This window comes from Myiozetetes cayanensis, unplaced genomic scaffold (genome assembly GCF_022539395.1).
Source record: "Myiozetetes cayanensis isolate MyiCay16 unplaced genomic scaffold, myiCay2020 scf830, whole genome shotgun sequence".
NCBI classification, from domain to species: Eukaryota; Metazoa; Chordata; class Aves; order Passeriformes; family Tyrannidae; genus Myiozetetes; species Myiozetetes cayanensis.
In genome coordinates this window covers 237-19,736 of record NW_026088109.1, presented here as the reverse complement: position 1 = coordinate 19,736, position 19,500 = coordinate 237, and the positions used below count along the sequence as shown (strand labels likewise).

Sequence of the window (19,500 nt, the reverse complement as noted above, 5' to 3'; positions counted from 1 at the left end):
TGACCCCTCCCCCATCCCTGACCCCTCACCTGTCCATGTCTCACCTGTCCCAGGTACGAGGAGCTGTCCAACCTGATCCGCTCCATCCGGAACGCAATGAAGATCCTGGGGCTGTCCCTGGGACCCCAAACCTGTCCCTGTGACCCCTCCCCCACCTCACCTGTCCCATGTCTCACCTGTCTCACCTGTCCCAGGTACGAGGAGCTGTCCAACCTGATCCGCTCCATCCGGAACGCGATGAAGATCCTGGGGCTGTCCCTGTGACCCCAAACCTGTCCCTGTGACCCCAAACCTGTCCCTGTGACCCCAATAACCTGTCATTGACCCCAATAACCTGTCATTGACCCCTCACCTGTCCCATCTCACCTGTACAGGTACGAGGAGCTGTCCAACCTGATCCGCTCGATCCGGAACGCGATGAAGATCCTGGGGCTGTCCCTGGGACCCCAATAACCTGTCCCTGTGACCCCAATAACCTGTCATTGACCCCAATAACCTGTCATTGACCCCAATAACCTGTCATTGACTCCTCACCTGTCCCATCTCACCTGTCCCACCTGTCCCAGGTACGAGGAGCTGTCCAACCTGATCCGCTCCATCCGGAACGCGATGAAGATCCTGGGGCTGTCCCTGGGACCCCAAACCTGTCCCTGTGACCCCAAACCTGTCCCTGTGACCCCTCCCCCACCTCACCTGTCCCATCTCACCTGTCCAGGTACGAGGAGCTGTCCAACCTGATCCGCTCCATCCGGAACGCGATGAAGATCCTGGGGCTGTCCCTGGGACCCCAAACCTGTCCCTGTGACCCCAAACCTGTCCCTGTGACCCCAAACCTGTCCCTGTGACCCCTGTCCTGTCTCACCTGTCCCTGTCTCACCTGTCTCACCTGTCCCAGGTACGAGGAGCTGTCCAACCTGATCCGCTCCATCCGGAACGCGATGAAGATCCTGGGGCTGTCCCTGTGACCCCAAACCTGTCCCTGTGACCCCAATAACCTATCCCATCTCACCTGTCCTGTCTCACCTGTCCATGTCTCACCTGTCTCACCTGTACAGGTATGAGGAGCTGTCCAACCTGATCCGCTCCATCCGGAACGCGATGAAGATCCTGGGGCTGTCCCTGGGACCCCAAACCTGTCCCTGTGACCCCAAACCTGTCCCTGTGACCCCAAACCTGTCCCTGTGACCCCAATAACCTATCCCTGACCCCTCACCTGTCCATGTCTCACCTGTCCCAGGTACGAGGAGCTGTCCAACCTGATCCGCTCCATCCGGAACGCGATGAAGATCCTGGGGCTGTCCCTGTGACCCCAAACCTGTCCCTGTGACCCCTGTCCTGTCCCTGTGACCCCTCCCCCCATCCCTGACCCCTCACCTGTCCCATCTCACCTGTCCCAGGTACGAGGAGCTGTCCAACCTGATCCGCTCGATCCGGAACGCGATGAAGATCCTGGGGCTGTCCTTGGGACCCCAAACCTGTCCCTGTGACCCCAAACCTGTCCCTGTGACCCCAATAACCTGTCGCTGTGACCCCAAACCTGTCCCTGTGACCCCAATAACCTGTCATTGACCCCTCACCTGTCCCATCTCACCTGTACAGGTACGAGGAGCTGTCCAACCTGATCCGCTCGATCCGGAACGCGATGAAGATCCTGGGGCTGTCCCTGTGACCCCAAACCTGTCCCTGTGACCCCTCCCCCCCCTCACCTGTCCCATCTCACCTGTCCCAGGTACGAGGAGCTGTCCAACCTGATCCGCTCCATCCGGAACGCGATGAAGATCCTGGGGCTGTCCTTGGGACCCCAAACCTGTCCCTGTGACCCCAAACCTGTCCCTGGGACCCCTGTCCTGTCTCACCTGTCCCTGTCTCACCTGTCTCACCTGTCCATGTCTCACCTGTCTCACCTGTCCCAGGTACGAGGAGCTGTCCAACCTGATCCGCTCCATCCGGAACGCGATGAAGATCCTGGGGCTGTCCCTGTGACCCCAAACCTGTCCCTGTGACCCCAAACCTGTCCCTGTGACCCCAATAACCTATCCCATCTCACCTGTCCATGTCTCACCTGTCCCACCTGTCCCAGGTACGAGGAGCTGTCCAACCTGATCCGCTCCATCCGGAACGCGATGAAGATCCTGGGGCTGTCCCTGGGACCCCAGACCTGTCCCTGGGACCCCAAACCTGTCCCTGGGACCCCTCCCCCACCTCACCTGTCCCATCTCACCTGTCCCAGGTACGAGGAGCTGTCCAACCTGATCCGCTCCATCCGGAACGCGATGAAGATCCTGGGGCTGTCCCTGGGACCCCAAACCTGTCCCTGGGACCCCAAACCTGTCCCTGTGACCCCAATAACCTATCCCTGACCCCTCACCTGTCCCTTCTCACCTGTCCAGGTACGAGGAGCTGTCCAACCTGATCCGGTCGATCCGGAACGCGATGAAGATCCGCGACGTCTCGCGCTGCCTCGAGGAGTTCGAGCTGCTGGGCCGGGCCTGGGCCAAGGCCAAGGGGGTGGTGGACAGGGAGGGCACCCCCAGGTTCTACCTGAGGATCCTGGCCGACCTGGAGGACTACCTGAACGAGGTACCCGCCCACCTGGGGGGTCCAGGAACTCACCTGGGGGGTTTAGGGAAGATTTGGGGGGATTTGAGGTGATTTTGGGGTGATTTGAGGTGATTTTGGGTCAGAAAAAGGGGATTGTTGGGTTGGTTTTGCTCCCCTGGACTCATCTGGGCAGGTGGGGTCTCACCTGGGGGGGTTTGGGAAAAGATTTGGGGTGATTTGAGGTGATTTGGGGGTGATCTGAGGTCGTTTTGGGGTGATTTGAGGTGGGTTTGGGACCCTGGGGTGGACAGGGAGGGCACCCCCAGGTTCTACCTGAGGATCCTGGCGGACCTGGAGGACTACCTGAACGAGGTACCCGCTCACCTGGGCTCACCTGGGGGGGGTTTGGGGGGATTTGAGGTCATTTTGGGTGATTTTGGGATGATTTGAGGTGATTTTGGGGTGATTTGAGGTCATTTTGGGGTGATTTGAGGTGGTTTCGGGGCATTAAAGTGGAGTTAATTGGTTGGTTTTGGTCACCTGGAGTCACCTGGGCAGGTTCCTGAACCAGGTGGGGTCTCACCTGTGGGTCCAGGAACTCACCTGGGGGGTTTAGGGAAGATTTGGGGTGATTTGAGATGATTCTGGGATGATTTTGGGGTGATTTGAGGTCGTTTTGGGGTGATTTGAGGTGATTTTGGGGTGATTTGAGGCGATTTTGGGTCAGAAAAAGGGGATTGTTGGGTTGGTTTTGCTCCCCTGGACTCATCTGGGCAGGTGGGGTCTCACCTGGGGGGGTTTGGGAAAAGATTTGGGGTGATTTGAGGTGATTTTGGGGTGATCTGAGGTCGTTTTGGGGTGATTTGAGGTGGGTTTGGGACCCTGGGGTGGACAGGGAGGGCACCCCCAGGTTCTACCTGAGGATCCTGGCGAACCTGGAGGACTACCTGAACGAGGTACCCGCCCACCTGGGCTCACCTGGGGGGGATTTGGGGGGATTTGAGGTCATTTTGGGTGATTTTGGGGTGATTTGAGGTGGTTTCGGGGCATTAAAGTGGAGTTAATTGGTTGGTTTTGCTCCCCTGGACTCACCTGGGCAGGTTCCTGAACCAGGTGGGGTCTCACCTGGAGGTCCAGGAACTCACCTGGGGGGGTTGGGGGGGATTTGGGGTGATTTGAGGTGATTTGGGGGTGATTTGAGGTCATTTTGGGGTGATTTGGGGTGGTTTTGGGGCATTACAGTGGAGTTAATTGGTTGGTTTTGCTCCCCTGGACTCACCTGGGCAGGTTCCTGAGCCAGGTGGGGTCTCACCTGGGGGGTCCAGGAACTCACCTGGAGGGGTTCAGGGAAGATTTGGGGGGATTTGAGATGATTCTGGGATGATTTTGGGGGGATTTGAGGTGATTTTGGGGTGATTTGAGGTGATTTTGGGGTGATTTGAGGTGATTTTGGGTCAGAAAAAGGGGATTATTTGGTTGTTTTTGGTCACCTGGAGTCACCTGGGCAGGTACCTGAGCCAGGTGGGGTCTCACCTGGAAGATTTGGGGAGATTTGAGATGGTTTTGGAGTGATTTGAGGTGAGTTTTGGTCCATTTTTTGACCATTTTTCGCCATTTTTTGGCCATTTTTTCACCGTTTTTTGCCCGTTTTCGGCCGTTTTTGCGCCGTTTTTTGGGGTTTTTTTAGGAAATTTTTGAATTTCACCTTTTTTTGGTGTTTTTAGTTATGGGAGGACAAGGAGGGGAAGAAAAAGATGAACAAGAACAACCCCAAAACCCTGAATTCCCTCCTTTTTTACCCATTTTTTGCCTGTTTTTCGCTATTTTTTGCCCATTTTTTGCCCGTTTTTGGCCATTTTTGCACCGTTTTTTTGGGTATTTTTTTAGCAATTCTTGAATTTCACATTTTTTTCACATTTTTAGTTATGGGAGGACAAGGAGGGGAAGAAGAAGATGAACAAGAACAACCCCAAAGCGCTGAATTCCTTCCTTTTTTCACCGTTTTTTGGCCATTTTTTCACCATTTTTCACCCGTTTTTGGCCATTTTTGCGCCGTTTTTTTGGTTTTTTTCGGGGAATTTTTGAATTTCACTTTTTTTTGATATTTTTAGCTGTGGGAGGACAAAGAAGGGAAGAAGAAGACGAACAAGAACAATGCCAAGGCCCTGAGTTTTGGGTCATTTTTGACCGTTTTTGCCATTTTTTGCCATTTTTCGCCTGCTTTTGGCCATTTTTGCGCCGTTTTTTGGGTATTTTTTAGCAATTCTTGAATTTCACATTTTTTTCACATTTTTAGTTATGGGAGGACAAGGAGGGGAAGAAGAAGATGAACAAGAACAACCCCAAACCCCTGAATTCCTTCCTTTTTTCACCGTTTTTTGCCATTTTTCACCCATTTTTAACCCTTTTTTGGCCGTTTTTGCGCCATTTTTTGGGGGGTTTTTTCAGGGAATTTTTGAATTTCACTTTTTTTTGATATTTTTAGCTGTGGGAGGACAAAGAAGGGAAGAAGAAGACGAACAAGAACAATGCCAAGGCCCTGAGTTTTGGGTCATTTTTTGACCGTTTTTTGCCATTTTTGTTGCCATTTTTTGCCCGTTTTTGGCCATTTTTGCACCGTTTTTTTGGGTATTTTTTTAGCAATTTTTGAATTTCACCTTTTTTTCACATTTTTAGTTATGGGAGGACAAGGAGGGCAAGAAGAAGATGAACAAGAACAACCCCAAAGCGCTGAATTCCTTCCTTTTTTCACCGTTTTTTGGCCATTTTTTCACCATTTTTCACCCGTTTTTGGCCATTTTTGCGCCGTTTTTTTGGTTTTTTTCAGGGAATTTTTGAATTTCACTTTTTTTTGATATTTTTAGCTGTGGGAGGACAAAGAAGGGAAGAAGAAGACGAACAAGAACAATGCCAAGGCCCTGAGTTTTGGGTCATTTTTTGACCGTTTTTGCCATTTTTTTGCCATTTTTCGCCCGTTTTTGGCCATTTTTGCGCCGTTTTTTTGGGTATTTTTTTAGCAATTCTTGAATTTCACATTTTTTTCACATTTTTAGTTATGGGAGGACAAGGAGGGGAAGAAGAAGATGAACAAGAACAACCCCAAACCCCTGAATTCCTTCCTTTTTTCACCGTTTTTTGCCATTTTTCACTCATTTTTAAGCCTTTTTTGGCCGTTTTTGCGCCGTTTTTTGGGGGGTTTTTTCAGGGAATTCTTGAATTTCACTTTTTTTTGATATTTTTAGCTGTGGGAGGACAAAGAAGGGAAGAAGAAGACGAACAAGAACAATGCCAAGGCCCTGAGTTTTGGGTCATTTTTTGCCCGTTTTTTGCCATTTTTTTGCCATTTTTTGCCCGTTTTTGGCCGTTTTTGTGCCGTTTTTTGGGTTTTTTTCAAGGAATTTTTAAATTTCACATTTTTTTCCTATTTTTAGTTATGGGAGAACAAGGAGGGGAAGAAGAAGATGAACAAGAACAACCCCAAACCCCTGAATTCCTTCCTTTTTTCACCGTTTTTTGCCATTTTTCACTCATTTTTAAGCCTTTTTTGGCCGTTTTTGCGCCGTTTTTTTGGGGTTTTTTTCAGGGAATTCTTGAATTTCACTTTTTTTTGATATTTTTAGCTGTGGGAGGACAAAGAAGGAAGAAGAAGACGAACAAGAACAATGCCAAGGCCCTGAGTTTTGGGTCATTTTTGACCCGTTTTTGCCATTTTTTGCCATTTTTTGCCCGTTTTTGGCCGTTTTTGTGCCGTTTTTTGGGTTTTTTTCAAGGAATTTTTAAATTTCACATTTTTTTCCTATTTTTAGTTATGGGAGGACAAGGAGGGGAAGAAGAAGATGAACAAGAACAACCCCAAAGCGCTGAATTCCTTCCTTTTTTCACCGTTTTTTGGCCATTTTTTCACCATTTTTCACCCGTTTTTGGCCATTTTTGCGCCGTTTTTTTGGTTTTTTTCAGGGAATTTTTGAATTTCACTTTTTTTTGATATTTTTAGCTGTGGGAGGACAAAGAAGGGAAGAAGAAGACGAACAAGAACAATGCCAAGGCCCTGAGTTTTGGGTCATTTTTTGACCGTTTTTTGCCATTTTTTTGCCATTTTTCGCCCGTTTTTGGCCATTTTTGCACCGTTTTTTTGGGTATTTTTTTAGCAATTCTTGAATTTCACATTTTTTTCACATTTTTAGTTATGGGAGGACAAGGAGGGGAAGAAGAAGATGAACAAGAACAACCCCAAACCCCTGAATTCCTTCCTTTTTTCACCGTTTTTTGGCCATTTTTTCACCATTTTTCACCCGTTTTTGGCCGTTTTTGTGTTGTTTTTTGGGTTTTTTTCGGGGAATTTTTGAATTTCACATTTATTTCACATTTTTAGCTGTAGGAGGACAAAGAAGGGAAGAAGAAGATGAACAAGAACAACGCCAAACCCCTGAGTTTTGGGCCATTTTTTGCCATTTTTTGACCATTTTTCACCGTTTTTCACCCGTTTTTGGCCGTTTTTGCTCCATTTTTTGGGTTTCTTTCGGGGAATTTTTGAATTTCACATTTTTTTGGTGTTTTCAGTTATGGGAGGACAAGGAGGGGAAGAAAAAGATGAACAAGAACAACGCCAAAACCCTGAGTTTTGGGCCATTTTTTGCCATTTTTTCACCGTTTTTCACCCGTTTTTGGCCGTTTTTGCGCCGTTTTTTGGGGGTTTTTCAAGGAATTTTTAAATTTCACATTTTTTTGGTGTTTTCAGTTATGGGAGGACAAGGAGGGGAAGAAGAAGATGAACAAGAACAACGCCAAGGCCCTGAGCTCCCTCCGGCAGAAGCTCCGCAAATACAACCGAGACTACGAGGCCCAGATCGCCGCCTACCGACAGGTGGGGCGCTAATTAGGGCTAATTAGGGGCTAATTAGGGGGTCATTTGGTTGGGAGGGGGTTAAAATGAGATTTAATGGGGTTAAAATGGGATTTAACGGGGTTAGAATGGGGTTTGATGGGGTTAAAATGGGGTTAAAATGAGATTTAATGGGGTTAAAATGGGGTTAAAATGGGATTTAATGGGGTTAAAATGGGGTTTAATGGGGTTAAAATGGGGTTAAAATGGGATTTAATGGGGCTAAAATGGGGTTAAAATGGGGTTTAATGGGGTTAAAATGGGGTTAAAATGGGGTTTAATGGGGTTAAAATGGGGTTAAAATGGGGTTAAAATGGGATTTAATGGGGTTAAAATGGGATTTAATGGGGTTAGAATGGGGTTTGATGGGGTTAAAATGGGGTTAAAATGGGATTTAATGGGGTTAAAATGGGGTTAGAATGGGGTTTGATGGGGTTAAAATGGGGTTAAAATGGGATTTAATGGGGTTAAAATGGGATTTATTGGGGTTATAATGGGGTTAAAAGGGGATTTAATGGGGTTAAAATGGGATTTATTGGGGTTAAAATGGGATTTACTGGGGTTAATTTGGGGTTAAAATGGGATTTATTTGGGTTAAAATGGGGTTTAATGGGGCTAAAATGGGATTTATGGGAATTTATTGGGGTTAAAATGGGATTTAGTGGGGTTAAAATGGGATTTACTGGGGTTAATTTGGGGTTAAAATGGGATTTAATGGGGCTAAAATGGGATTTCCTGGGGTTAAAATGGGGTTCAATGGGACTTTTGGGAGGGTAAAGGGGTCTAAAATGGGATTTTTGGATTTTTCTGGGGTTAAAATGGCTGCTTTTGGGGTCTTTTTGATTCAGGGGCTGATTTTGGGGTCATTTTTGGGGCAGTTTGGGGTCATTTTTGGGGTCATTTTTTTTGCAGAACCCGGAGCAGTCGGACGAGGACGAGGAGAAAAGCAGGAGGGACTCCGAAGGTTTGGGGGGATTTTGGGGGCATTTTGGGGGATTTTGGGACAATTTGGGGGGTTTGGGGTCATTTTGGGGGTTTTGGGCTCATTTCAGGGTCTTTTGAGGTCATTTTGGACTCATTTTGGGTGGTTTTGGGGTCATTTCGAGGTCATTTCGGGGTTTGGGGTCATTTGGGGCTCATTTTGGGTTCATTTCAGGGGTTTTGGGGTCATTTTGGGCTCATTTTGGGTTCATTTTGGGTGGTTTTGGGGTCATTTCGAGGTCATTTCGGGGGGTTTGGGGTCATTTGGGGCTCATTTTGGGTGGTTTTGGGCTCATTTTGAGCTCATTTTGGGGTGTTTTGGGCTCATTTCAGGTTGTTTTGGGTTCATTTAGGGCTCATTTTGGGGGTTTTGGGCTCATTTTGAGGTCATTTTGGGGTGTTTTGGGCTCATTTTGGGTGGTTTTGGGCTCATTTTGGGTGGTTTTGGGCTCATTTTGGCCTCATTTTGGGGCGTTTCGGGCTCGTTTCGAGAGTTTTTTGGGGTGGTTTTGGGGTAAATTGTGGTGTTTTACATCCCTTTGGGTTGGTTTTGGGGTTTTGGGGCTGATTTTGGGGTGTTTTTGGTGTCCCCTGCAGGTTCTGCCTCCTCTTCGGGGGCCGAGGACGAGCCCGGGACGTTCCTGAAGCGCCGGGACCGCGACGAGACCCGGGGGAGGTTCAAGGTGGGGACTTTTCGGGGGGGTTTTGGGGTGATTTTTGGTGTTTTTAGGATGATTTTTGGAAATTTAGGGTGATTTTTGGTGGTTTTGAGGTGATTTTTTTGTGGTTTTAGGGTGATTTTGGGGGTTTTGAGGTGATTTTTGATGGTTTTGAGGTGATTTTTGGTGGTTTTAAGGTGATTTTTGGTGTTTTTAGGTGATTTTTGGTGGTTTTAGGGTGATTTTTGGTGGGTTTAGGGTGATTTTGGGGGGTTTGAGGTGATTTTTGGGATTTTGGGGTGATTTTTGGGTTGTTTTGGGTGTTTTTGGGCTGTCCCATCAATAAATTTGTGTTCCAGGAGGAGGAGTCGGGGTCGGAGTCGGAGCCTGACGAGGATTGGGGGTCCCTGGGGGTTTTGGGTGATTTTTGGTGTTTTTGAGGTGTGATTTGAGGTGATTTTGAGGTGATTTTAGGTATTTGAGGGTGATTTTTGGGTTTAGGGTGATTTTGGGGTGATTTTTTGTGAATTTTAGGTTGTTTGGGTGTTTTTGTGGCTGTCCTGGGTGATTTTGGTGGGTTTAGGGTGATTTTGGGGGTTTGAGGTGATTTTAGATTTGGGGTGATTTTTGGGTTGTTTTGGTTTTTGGGCTGTCCATCAATAAATTTGTGTTCCAGGAGGAGTCGGGTCGGGTTGATCTGACGAGGATGAGTCTGGGGTTTTGGTGATTTTGATCTGAGGTGATTTTGGGTGTTTAGGTGATTTTGGGTGTTTTGGTGATTTTGGGTTTTAGGTGATTGGGGTGATTTTTGTTGGTGTTTGGGTGTTTTGACTGTCCCATCAATAAATTTGTGTTCCAGGAGGAGTCGGGCTCGAGTCGGAGCCTGACGAGGATTGGGGGTCCCTGGGGTTTTGAGGTGATATTTGTGTTTTTAGGTGATTTTGGGTGATTTTTTGAATTTTGGGTTTGTTTTGGTGTTTTGGGGTGCCCCATCAGTAAATTTGTGTTCCAGGAGGAGGAGTCTGGCTCGGAGTCGGAGTCAGATGAGGATTGGGGGGTCCCTGGGGGGGTTTTGGGGTGATTTTTGGGTGGTTTTGAGGTGATTTTTGGGTGTTTTTGGGGTGATTTTTTGGGTTTTAGGGTGATTTTGGGGTGATTTTTTGGAATTTTGGGTTGTTTTGGGTGTTTTTGGGGTGCCCCATCAGTAAATTTGTGTTCCAGGAGGAGGAGTCTGGCTCGGAGTCGGAGTCAGATGAGGATTGGGGGGTCCCTGGGGAGTTATTGGGGGTTTTTAGGGGGGATTTTGGGGGTTTTTGGGGTGATTTTTTTGAATTTTGGGTTGTTTTGGGTGTTTTTGGGGTGTCCCATGGGTAAATTTGTGTTCCAGGAGGAGGAGTCTGGCTCGGAGTCGGAGTCAGATGAGGATTGGGGCGACGACTCCTCGGAGTCGGACTCGGAGTCGGACGAGGACGACGGGAAATTCACCTCCCTGGCCTCCAAATTCCTCAAAAAGTGAGGGGGATTTGGGGGGAATTTGGGGGATTTCTGGGATTTCTGGGATCTGGGGGATTTCTGGGATCTGGGGGGCGGGATTTGTGGGATTTCTGGTTTTTTTGGGATTTCTGGGATTCCCAGGATCCGTGATTTAGGGACGAGGAGCGGCGCGGGGGATTTCTGGGATTTTGGGGATTTTTGGGGTGGGATTTTGGGATTTTTGGGGATTTTTGGGATTTCTGGGGCAGAATCCAGGGGATTTTGGGGATTTTTGGGTGTAATTTTGGGATTTTTTGGAATTTTTGGGATTTTTGGGATTTTTGGGGTGGGATTTTTGTGGATTTTTGGGGTGGGATTTTTGGAATTTCTGGCATTTTTGGGCTGTGATTTTTGGAATTCTTGGGATTTTTGGAGTGGGATTTTTGGATTTTTTAGGGTGGGATTTTTGTGGATTTTTGGGGTGGGATTTTTGTGGATTTTTGGGGGGTGATTTTTGGAATTCCTGGGATTTTTGGGGTGGGATTTTTGGGATTTTTTGGGATTTTTGGGGTGGGATTTTTGTGATTTTTTCGGATATTTGGGGTGGGATTTTTGGGGTGGAATTTTTGGATTTTTTGGGATTTTTGGGATTTCTGGGGTGGGATTTTGGATTTTTTGGGATTTCTGGGATTTCTGGGGTGGGATTTTGGGATTCTTTAGGATTTTTGGGATTTCTGGGGTGGAATTTTGGATTTTTTTGGATTTTTGGGATTTCTGGGATTTCTAAATCCCCAATTTAGGGACGAGGAACGCAGCGGAGCCGAGAGGAGATTTCTGGGGCAGAATCCATGGATTTTGGGGATTTTTTGGGGCAGAATCCGTGGATTTTTGGGGATTTTTAGGATGGGATTTTTGGGATTTCTGGGGTGGGATTTTGGGGTGGGATTTTGTGATTTTTAAATCCCTAATTTAGGGACGAGGAGCAGCGTAGACGAGAGGAGATTTCTGAGGATTTCTGGGATTTTTGGGGTGGGATTTTTGGGGATTTTGGGGATTTTTAGGATGGGATTTTTGGGGATTTCTGGGATCCACGGATTTCTGAGATTTTTGGGACGGATTTTGGAATTTCTGGGATTTTGGAGTGCATTTTGGGGATTTTGGGATTTCTGGGGTGTAATTCTGGGATTTTTGGGATTTTTGGGATTTCTGAGGTGGGATTTTTGAATTTCTGGGATTTTTGGGATTTTTGATTGGGATTTCTGGGATTTTTGGGATTTCTGGCATTTCTAAATCCCCAATTTAGGGACGAGGAGCGGCGCGGGGCCGAGAGGAGATTTCTGGGGTAGAATCCATGGATTTTGGGGATTTTTTGGGGCAGAATCCATGGGATTTTGGGGATTTTTGGATTTTGGGACGGGATTTTTGGGATTTCTGGGATTTTGGGATTTCTGGGATTTCTGGGTGGGATTTTGGGATTTTTAGGATTTTGGGATTTCTGGGGTGGAATTTTGGATTTTCTGGGATTTTTAGGATTTCTGGGATTTCTGGGGTGGGATTTTGGGATTTTTAGGATTTTGGGATTTCTGGGGTGGAATTTTGGATTTTTTGGGATTTTTGGGATTTCTGGGATTTCTGGGTGGAATTTTGGGATTTTTTAGGATTTTTGGGATTTCTGGGGTGGAATTTTGGATTTTTTGGGATTTTTGGGATTTCTGGGATTTCTGGGGTGGGATTTTAGGATTTTTGGGATTTCTGGGGTGGAATTTTGGATTTTTTGGATTTTTGGGATTTCTGGGATTTCTGGGGTGGGATTTTTGCAATTTTTTGGATTTTTGGGGTGGGATTTTCTGGGATTTTTTGGGATTTCTGGGATTTCTGGGGTGGGATTTTGGGATTTTTTAGGATTTCTGGGGTGGAATTTTGGATTTTTTTGGATTTTTGGGATTTCTGGGATTTCTGGGGTGGGATTTTTGCAATTTTTTCGGATTTTTGGGGTGGGATTTTCTGGGATTTTTGGGGATTTTTGGGATTTCTGGGGTGGGATTTTGGATTTTTTTGGATTTTTTGGGATTTCTGGGATTTCTAAATCCCCAATTTAGGGACGAGGAGCGGCGCGGGGCCGAGAGGAGATCCCTGGGGATTTCTGGGGCAGAATCCATGGATTTTTGGGATTTTTTGGGGCAGAATCCTTGGGATTTTGGGGATTTTTGGGGTGGGATTTTTGGGATTTCTGGGGTGGAATTTTGGGATTTTTTTGGATTTTGGGATTTCTGGGATTTCTAAATCCCAATTTAGGGACGAGGAACGCCTGAGCCGAGAGGAGATTTCTGAGGTAGAATCCATGGATTTTGGGATTTTGGGGTGGGATTTTGGGATCTGTGGGATTTCTGGGTGGGAATTTTGGATTTTTTTGGATTTTTGGGATTTCTGGGATTTCTAAATCCCCAATTTAGGGACGAGGAACGCACATGGGCCGAGAGGAGATTTCTGGGGTAGAATCCATGGATTTTGGGGATTTTTTGGGGCAGAATCCATGGGATTTTGGGGATTTTTGGATTTTTGGGACGGGATTTTTGGGATTTCTGGGATTTTGGGATTTCTGGGATTTCTAGGGTGGGATTTTGATTTTTAGGATTTCTGGGATTTCTAGGGTGGAATTTTGGATTTTCTGGGATTTTTGGGATTTCTGGGATTTCTGAGGTGGGATTTTGGGATTTTTAGGATTTTGGGATTTCTGGGTGAATTTTGAATTTTGGGATTTTGGGATTTCTGGGATTTCTAGGGTGGATTTTGGGATTTTTAGGATTTTGGGATTTCTGGGTGGAATTTTGGATTTTTTGATTTTTGGGATTTCTGGGATTCTAGGGTGGGATTTTAGGATTTTTGGGATTTCTGGGGTGAATTTTGATTTTTTGGATTTTTGGGATTTCTGGGATTTCTGGGGTGGAATTTTGCAATTTTTTCTGGATTTTTGGGGTGGGATTTTCTGGGATTTTTGGGATTTCTGGGATTTCTGGAGTGGGATTTTGGGATTTTTAGGATTTCTGGGGTGGAATTTTGGATTTTTGGGATTTTGGGATTTCTGGGATTTCTGGGGTGGGATTTTGCAATTTTTTGGATTTTTGGGGTGGATTTTCTGGGATTTTTGGGGATTTTTGGGATTTCTGGGGTGGGATTTTGGATTTTTTTGGATTTTTTGGGATTTCTGGGATTTCTAAATCCCCAATTTAGGGACGAGGAGCGGCGCGGGGCCGAGAGGAGATCCCTGGGGATTTCTGGGGCAGAATCCATGGATTTTTGGGATTTTTGGGGGGTGATTTTTGGAATTCCTGGGATTTTTGGGGTGGGATTTTTGTGGATTTTTGGGGTGGGATTTTCTGGGATTTTTGGGATTTCTAAATCCCCAATTTAGGGACGAGGAACACCGCGGAGCCGAGAGTAGATCCCTGGGGATTTCTGGGATTTTTTGGGATTTTTGGGATTTCTGGGGTGGAATTTTGGATTTTTTTGGATTTTTGGAATTTCTGGGATTTCTAGGGTGGATTTTGCAATTTTTCGGATTTTGGGGTGGGATTTTCTGGGATTTTGGGGATTTCTGGGATTTCTGGGGTGGGATTTTAGGATTTTGGGATTTCTGGGGTGGAATTTTGGATTTTGGGATTTTTGGGATTTCTGGGATTTCTAAATCCCCAATTTAGGGACGAGGAGCGGCGCGGGGCCGAGAGGAGATCCCTGGGGATTTCTGGGGTGGGATTTTGGGATTTTTTAGGATTTTTGGGATTTCTGGGGTGGAATTTTGGATTTTTTGGGATTTTTGGGATTTCTGGGATTTCTAAATCCCCAATTTAGGGACGAGGAGCGGCGCGGGGCCGAGCGGCGCCGGGAGGAGAAGGCGAAGAAGAAGCTGGAGCGGAAGACGCGGCGCGAGGAGGAGGAGGAGGAGGAGGAAGGGGGGGAGTGGGAGAAGGTCAAGGGCGGAGTCCCCCTCGTCAAGGTCAGCAAAAAACAACATTTTGGGGCAAAAAACCCAAGTTTTGGCTCAAAATTCTGATTTTGGGGTGAAATTCCTGATTTGGGGTGAAAAATCGGCATTTTTTTAGGGAAATTCTGATTTTTTTCGGTGGAAATGGGGATTTTTTAGGGTGGAAACGCTGGTTTTTAAAGGGGAAAATTCTGATTTTTTTAGGGTGAAAAATTCTGATTTTTTTGGGGTGGAAATCCTGATTTCTTTTTATGAAAATTCTGGGGTTTTTTGGTGAAAATTCTGATTTTTTGGGGGTGAGAATTCTGATTTTTGAGGTAGAAATTCTGATTATGGGGTGAAAACCTCTGATTTTTTTTAGGGTAAAAATTCTGATTTTTGGAGGGGAAAATTCTGATTTTTTTTGTTGGAAATTATGATTTTTTTAGGGTTAAAATTCTGGTTTTTAAAGGGGTGGAAATGCTGATTTTTGGGGTGGAAATGCTGATGTTTTGGGGTGAAAATTCCGATTTTTGGGGGCGAAAATTCTGATTTTTGGGGCAAACGTTCCAAATTTTGGGGCAAAAAACGCAAGTTTTGGCTCAAAAGTCTGATTTTGGGGTGAAAATCCTCATTTTGGGTGAAAAATCGGGATTTTTTTAGGGTCAAAATTGTGATTTTCGGAGTAGAAATTGTGATTTTTTTTTGTTGGAAATGGGGATTTTTTTAGGGTGGAAATGCTGGTTTTTGGAGGGGAAAATTCTGATTTTTTGAGGTGGAAAGATTCTGATTTTTTTGTGAAAGTTCTGATTTTTTTTTGGTGAAAAATTCTGATTCTGGGGGTGAAAATTCTGATTTTTTTAGGGTGAAAATTTGATAATATTTTTGGTGAAAATTCCGGTTTTCGTGAAAATTTTGATTTTTTTGGTGAAAATTCTGATTTTTTGGGGGTGAGAATTCTGATTTTTGAGGTAGAAATTCTGATTATGGGGTGAAAACCTCTGATTCTTTTAGGGTAAAAATTCTGATTTTTGGAGGGGAAAATTCTGATTTTTTTTGTTGGAAATTATGATTTTTTTAGGGTTAAAATTCTGGTTTTTAAAGGGGTGGAAATGCTGATTTTTGGGGTGGAAATGCTGATTTTTTGGGGTGAAAATTCCGATTTTTGGGGGCGAAAATTCTGATTTTTGGGGCAAACGTTCCAAATTTTGGGGCAAAAAACGCAAGTTTTGGCTCAAAAGTCTGATTTTTTTTGATAAAAAACGGGGGTTTTTGGGGGGAAAAGCCGGTGATTTGGTGAAAATCTTGATGTTTGGGGTTTTTTTTGGTGAAAATTCTGATTTTTGGAGAAGGAAAGGGTGATTTTGGGGGTGAAAATTCGGATTTTTGGAGGGGAATTTTTTTGGGGAAAAAATGGTGATTTTGGGTGAAAATTCGGCTTTATTTTATTTGGTTAAGGATTTTGATTTTTTTGGTGAAAAAATCTGATTTTGAGGGTGAGAAATGTGATTTTTTGAGTGAAAATTTGATAAATTTTTTTGGTTAAAAATTTTGGGTTTTTGGTGAAATTTTTTATTTTCTTAGAGGGTGAAAATTCTGATTTTTGGGGTGAAAAATTCTGGTTTATTGGGTGAAAATTCTGATTTTTTAGGGTGAAAATTTGATTTTTTTTTGGTGAAAAATTCTGATTTTTGGGGTGAAAAATTCTGATTTTTTTGGGTGAAAAATTCTGATTTTGGGGTGAAAACCTCTGATTCTTTTAGGGTAAAAATTCTGATTTTTGGAGGGGAAAATTCTGATTTTTTTTGTTGGAAATTATGATTTTTTTAGGGTTAAAATTCTGGTTTTTAAAGGGGTGGAAATGCTGATTTTTTGGGGTGAAAATTCCGATTTTTGGGGGCGAAAATTCCGATTTTTGGGGCAAAAATTCCAATTTTTGGGGCGAAAATTCCGATTTTTGGGGTGGAAAATTCCGATTTTGGAGCAGAAATTGCTGGTTTCTGGATGGAAAATTCTGATTTTTGGGTTAAAAAAAAGGCTTTGCTGGGGTAACCCCTCAATTAGGTAAAAATTCGGATTTTTTGGGGTGAAAATTTGGATTTTGGGGGTGAGAATTCCGATTTTTGGGTGAAAATTTGGATTTTTGGGGTGAAAATTCTGATTTTGGAGCGGAAATTTCTGGTTTCTGGGTAGAAACTTCTGATTTTTGGGGCGAAAATTCTGATTTTTGGGGTGGAAATTCCGATTTTTGGGGCGAGAATTCCGATTTTTGGGGTGGAAATTCCAATTTTTGGGGCGAAAATTCCGATTTTGGGGCAAAAGTCAGGTTTTTAGGGTGAATGAAAATTTCTATTTTAGGGCAAAAATTCGATTTCTGGGCGAAAATTCCGATTTGGGGTGGAATTGCTGATTTTTTGGGGGGAAAATTCCAATTTTTGGGCGTGAAAATTCTGGTTTTTAGGGTAAAAATTCTGATTTTTTGGGGGGTGAAAATTCTGATTTTTTGAGTGAAAAAATCTGATTTTGGGGGTGAAAATTCAGATTTTTGGGGCAGGAAATGCTGATTTTTGGGCGGAAATGCTGATTTTTTTGGTGGAAATGCTGATTTTTGGGGTGGAAATGCTGATTTTTTTAGAGGAAATGCTGATTTTTGGGTGGAAATGCTGATTTTTGGGTGGAAATGCTGATTTTGGGGCAGGAAATGCTGATTTTGGGTGGATTTTGGGTGTTTTTGGGGCAGGAGAAGCCGAAAATGTTCGCGAAGGGCACCGAGATCACCGTGGGGTTGGTGGTGAAGAAACTCAACGAGATCCTCCAGGCTCGGGGCAAGAAGGGCACGGACAGGTGGGGATTTGGGGGAAAAAACGGGGATTTTGGGCAAAAATGGGAAAAATGGGGATTTTGGGGAGAAAAAACCGGGATTTGGGGCAAAACGGGGTGGGGAAAAATGGGGGGAAAATGGGGATTTTGGGCAAAAATAGGGGAAAAAGAAGGGATTTTGAGGGAAAAAATGGGATTTTTGGGGGGAAAAAATCAGAATTTGGGGCAAAAATGGGGGGGTTGGGAAAAAAATGGGGATTTGGAGGGGGAAAATGGGGATTTTAGGGAGAAAAAAGGGGATTTTTGGGAAAAATGGGGGATTTTGGGGAGAAAAAACCGGGATTTGGGGCAAAAACGGGGGGGTTGGGAAAGAAATGGGGGGAAAATGGGGATTTTGGGCAAAAATAGGGGAAAAAGAAGGGATTTTGAGGGAAAAAATGGGATTTTGGGGGAAAAAATCGGAATTTGGGGCAAAAATGGGGGGGTTGGGAAAAAAAATGGGGATTTGGAGGGGGAAAATGGGGATTTTAGGGGGGAAAAAGGGGATTTTTGGGGAAAAATGGAGGAGGAAAAAGGGGATTTTGGGGGGAAAATGGGTTTTTTTTGGAAAAAATGGGGATTTTTGAGGAAAAGTGGGGAAAATGGGGATTTTTGAGGAAAAAATGGGGGGAAAATGGGGATTTTGGGGGGAAAAAGGGATTTTTGGGGCAAAAATGGAGGAGAAAAAAGGGGATTTTGGAGGGAAATGGGGATTTTGGGGTTAAAAAGGCTGATTTTGGTCATTCTTGGGTTAAAAAAAATCAGATTTTGGGGTTAAAACCTCGGATTTTGGGGTTGAAAAGGCCGATTCTGGCCGTTTTTGGTGTGAAAGAAGCCAATTTTGGGGTGAAAAAGGTGGATTTTTGGGTAAAAAAGGCCGGTTCTGGCCATTTTTGGGGTGAAAGAAGCCGATTTTTGGGTGGAAAAAGCGGATTTTTGGTGGTTTTGGGTGCCAGGGCGGCGCAGATCGAGCTGCTGCAGCACCTGGTGTCGGTGGCCCACGAGCACAACCTGGGGGTGCCGCTGGAGCTGAAGATCAAATTCAACATCGTGGCCTCCCTCTACGACTACAACCCCAACCTGGCCGCCTACATGAAGGTACTGGGGGGAAATTGGGGGGAAATTGGGTTTAAATTGGATTTTAATGGGGTTAAATGGGATTAAATTGAAATTAAATGGGGTTAAATTGGATTTAATGGGGTTAAATTGGGTTTAAATGGGGTGAAATTGAATTTAAATTGGATTTAAAGGGGGTTAAACGGGGTGAAAGTGAATTTGAATGGGTGTAAGTTGGGGGTAAATGGGGGTAAATTGGATTTAAATTGGATTTTAATGGGGTTAAATGGGGTTAAATTGGGTTTAATTGGGATTTCCTGGGGCCTCCCTCTACGACTGGAGCCCCAACCTGGCCGCCTACATGAAGGGCTGGGGGGAAATTGGGTTTAAATGGGGTTAAATTGGATTTAAATTGGATTTTAGTGGGGGTAAATGGGAGTAAAATTGGTTTTAAATGGGGTAAATTGGATTTAAATGGGGAAATTGGGGTTAAATGGGGGTAAATTGGTTTTAAATGGGGGTAAATTGGATTTAAATGGGGGAAAATTGGGGTTAAATGGGGGTAAATTGGATTTAATTGGGGGTAAATTGAATTTAAAGGGGGTTAAATTGGATTTAAATGGGGGTAAATTGGGTTTAAAGGGGGTAAATTGGATTTTAATGGGGGTAAATTGGGTTTAAATGAGGAGAAATTGAATTTAAATTGTATTTTAATGGGGTTAAATGGGGGTAAATTGGACTTAAATGGGGTGAAATTGAACTTAAATTGGATTTCAGTGGGGGTAAATGGAGTAAATTAAGTTTAAGGGGGTTAAATGGGGGTAAATTGGATTTAAATGGGGTTAAATTGGGTTTAATTGGGATTTCCTGGGGCCTCCATCTCACTGGAGCCCCAACCTGGCCGCCTACATGAAGGTACTGGGGGGAAATGGGGGGTAAATGGGGGTAAATTGGATTTAAATGGGGGTAAATTGGATTTAAATGGGGGAAATTGGGGTTAAATGGGGGTAAATTGGATTTAAATAGGGGTAAATTGGGTTTAAATGGGGGTAAATTGGGGTTAAATGGGGGTAAATTGGTTTTAAATG

The 19,500-nt window shown here is 44.7% G+C and overlaps 1 protein-coding gene and 1 long non-coding RNA gene across 3 annotated transcripts; one reads left to right on the top strand and one right to left on the bottom strand.

Annotated features, from left to right (window-relative positions):
- Nucleotides 1-463: 463 nt before the first annotated feature.
- On the bottom strand, nt 464-2,146 carry LOC126652408 (uncharacterized). 2 transcript variants are annotated; one of them, XR_007631968.1, is made up of 3 exons: nt 2,072-2,146; nt 1,560-1,591; nt 464-516 (listed from the first exon to the last, which is right to left on the bottom strand). It is a non-coding gene; the product is annotated as an uncharacterized LOC126652408 (long non-coding RNA). The 2 variants fall into 2 exon arrangements; XR_007631969.1 differs by lacking the exon at nt 2,072-2,146 and adding an exon at nt 1,905-1,979.
- A 211-nt stretch (nt 2,147-2,357) lies between these two features.
- Nucleotides 2,358-18,563, top strand: LOC126652407 (eukaryotic translation initiation factor 3 subunit C-like protein). Its single transcript, XM_050339143.1, has 9 exons — nt 2,358-2,580; nt 4,653-4,683; nt 7,311-7,405; nt 8,336-8,387; nt 9,002-9,087; nt 10,451-10,575; nt 14,386-14,530; nt 17,238-17,341; nt 18,313-18,563. Exons 1-9 carry the CDS (start codon nt 2,434-2,436, stop codon nt 18,518-18,520), a joined length of 993 nt encoding a protein of 330 aa, XP_050195100.1. The 5' UTR covers nt 2,358-2,433; the 3' UTR covers nt 18,521-18,563.
- The last annotated feature ends 937 nt before the right edge of the window (nt 18,564-19,500 follow it).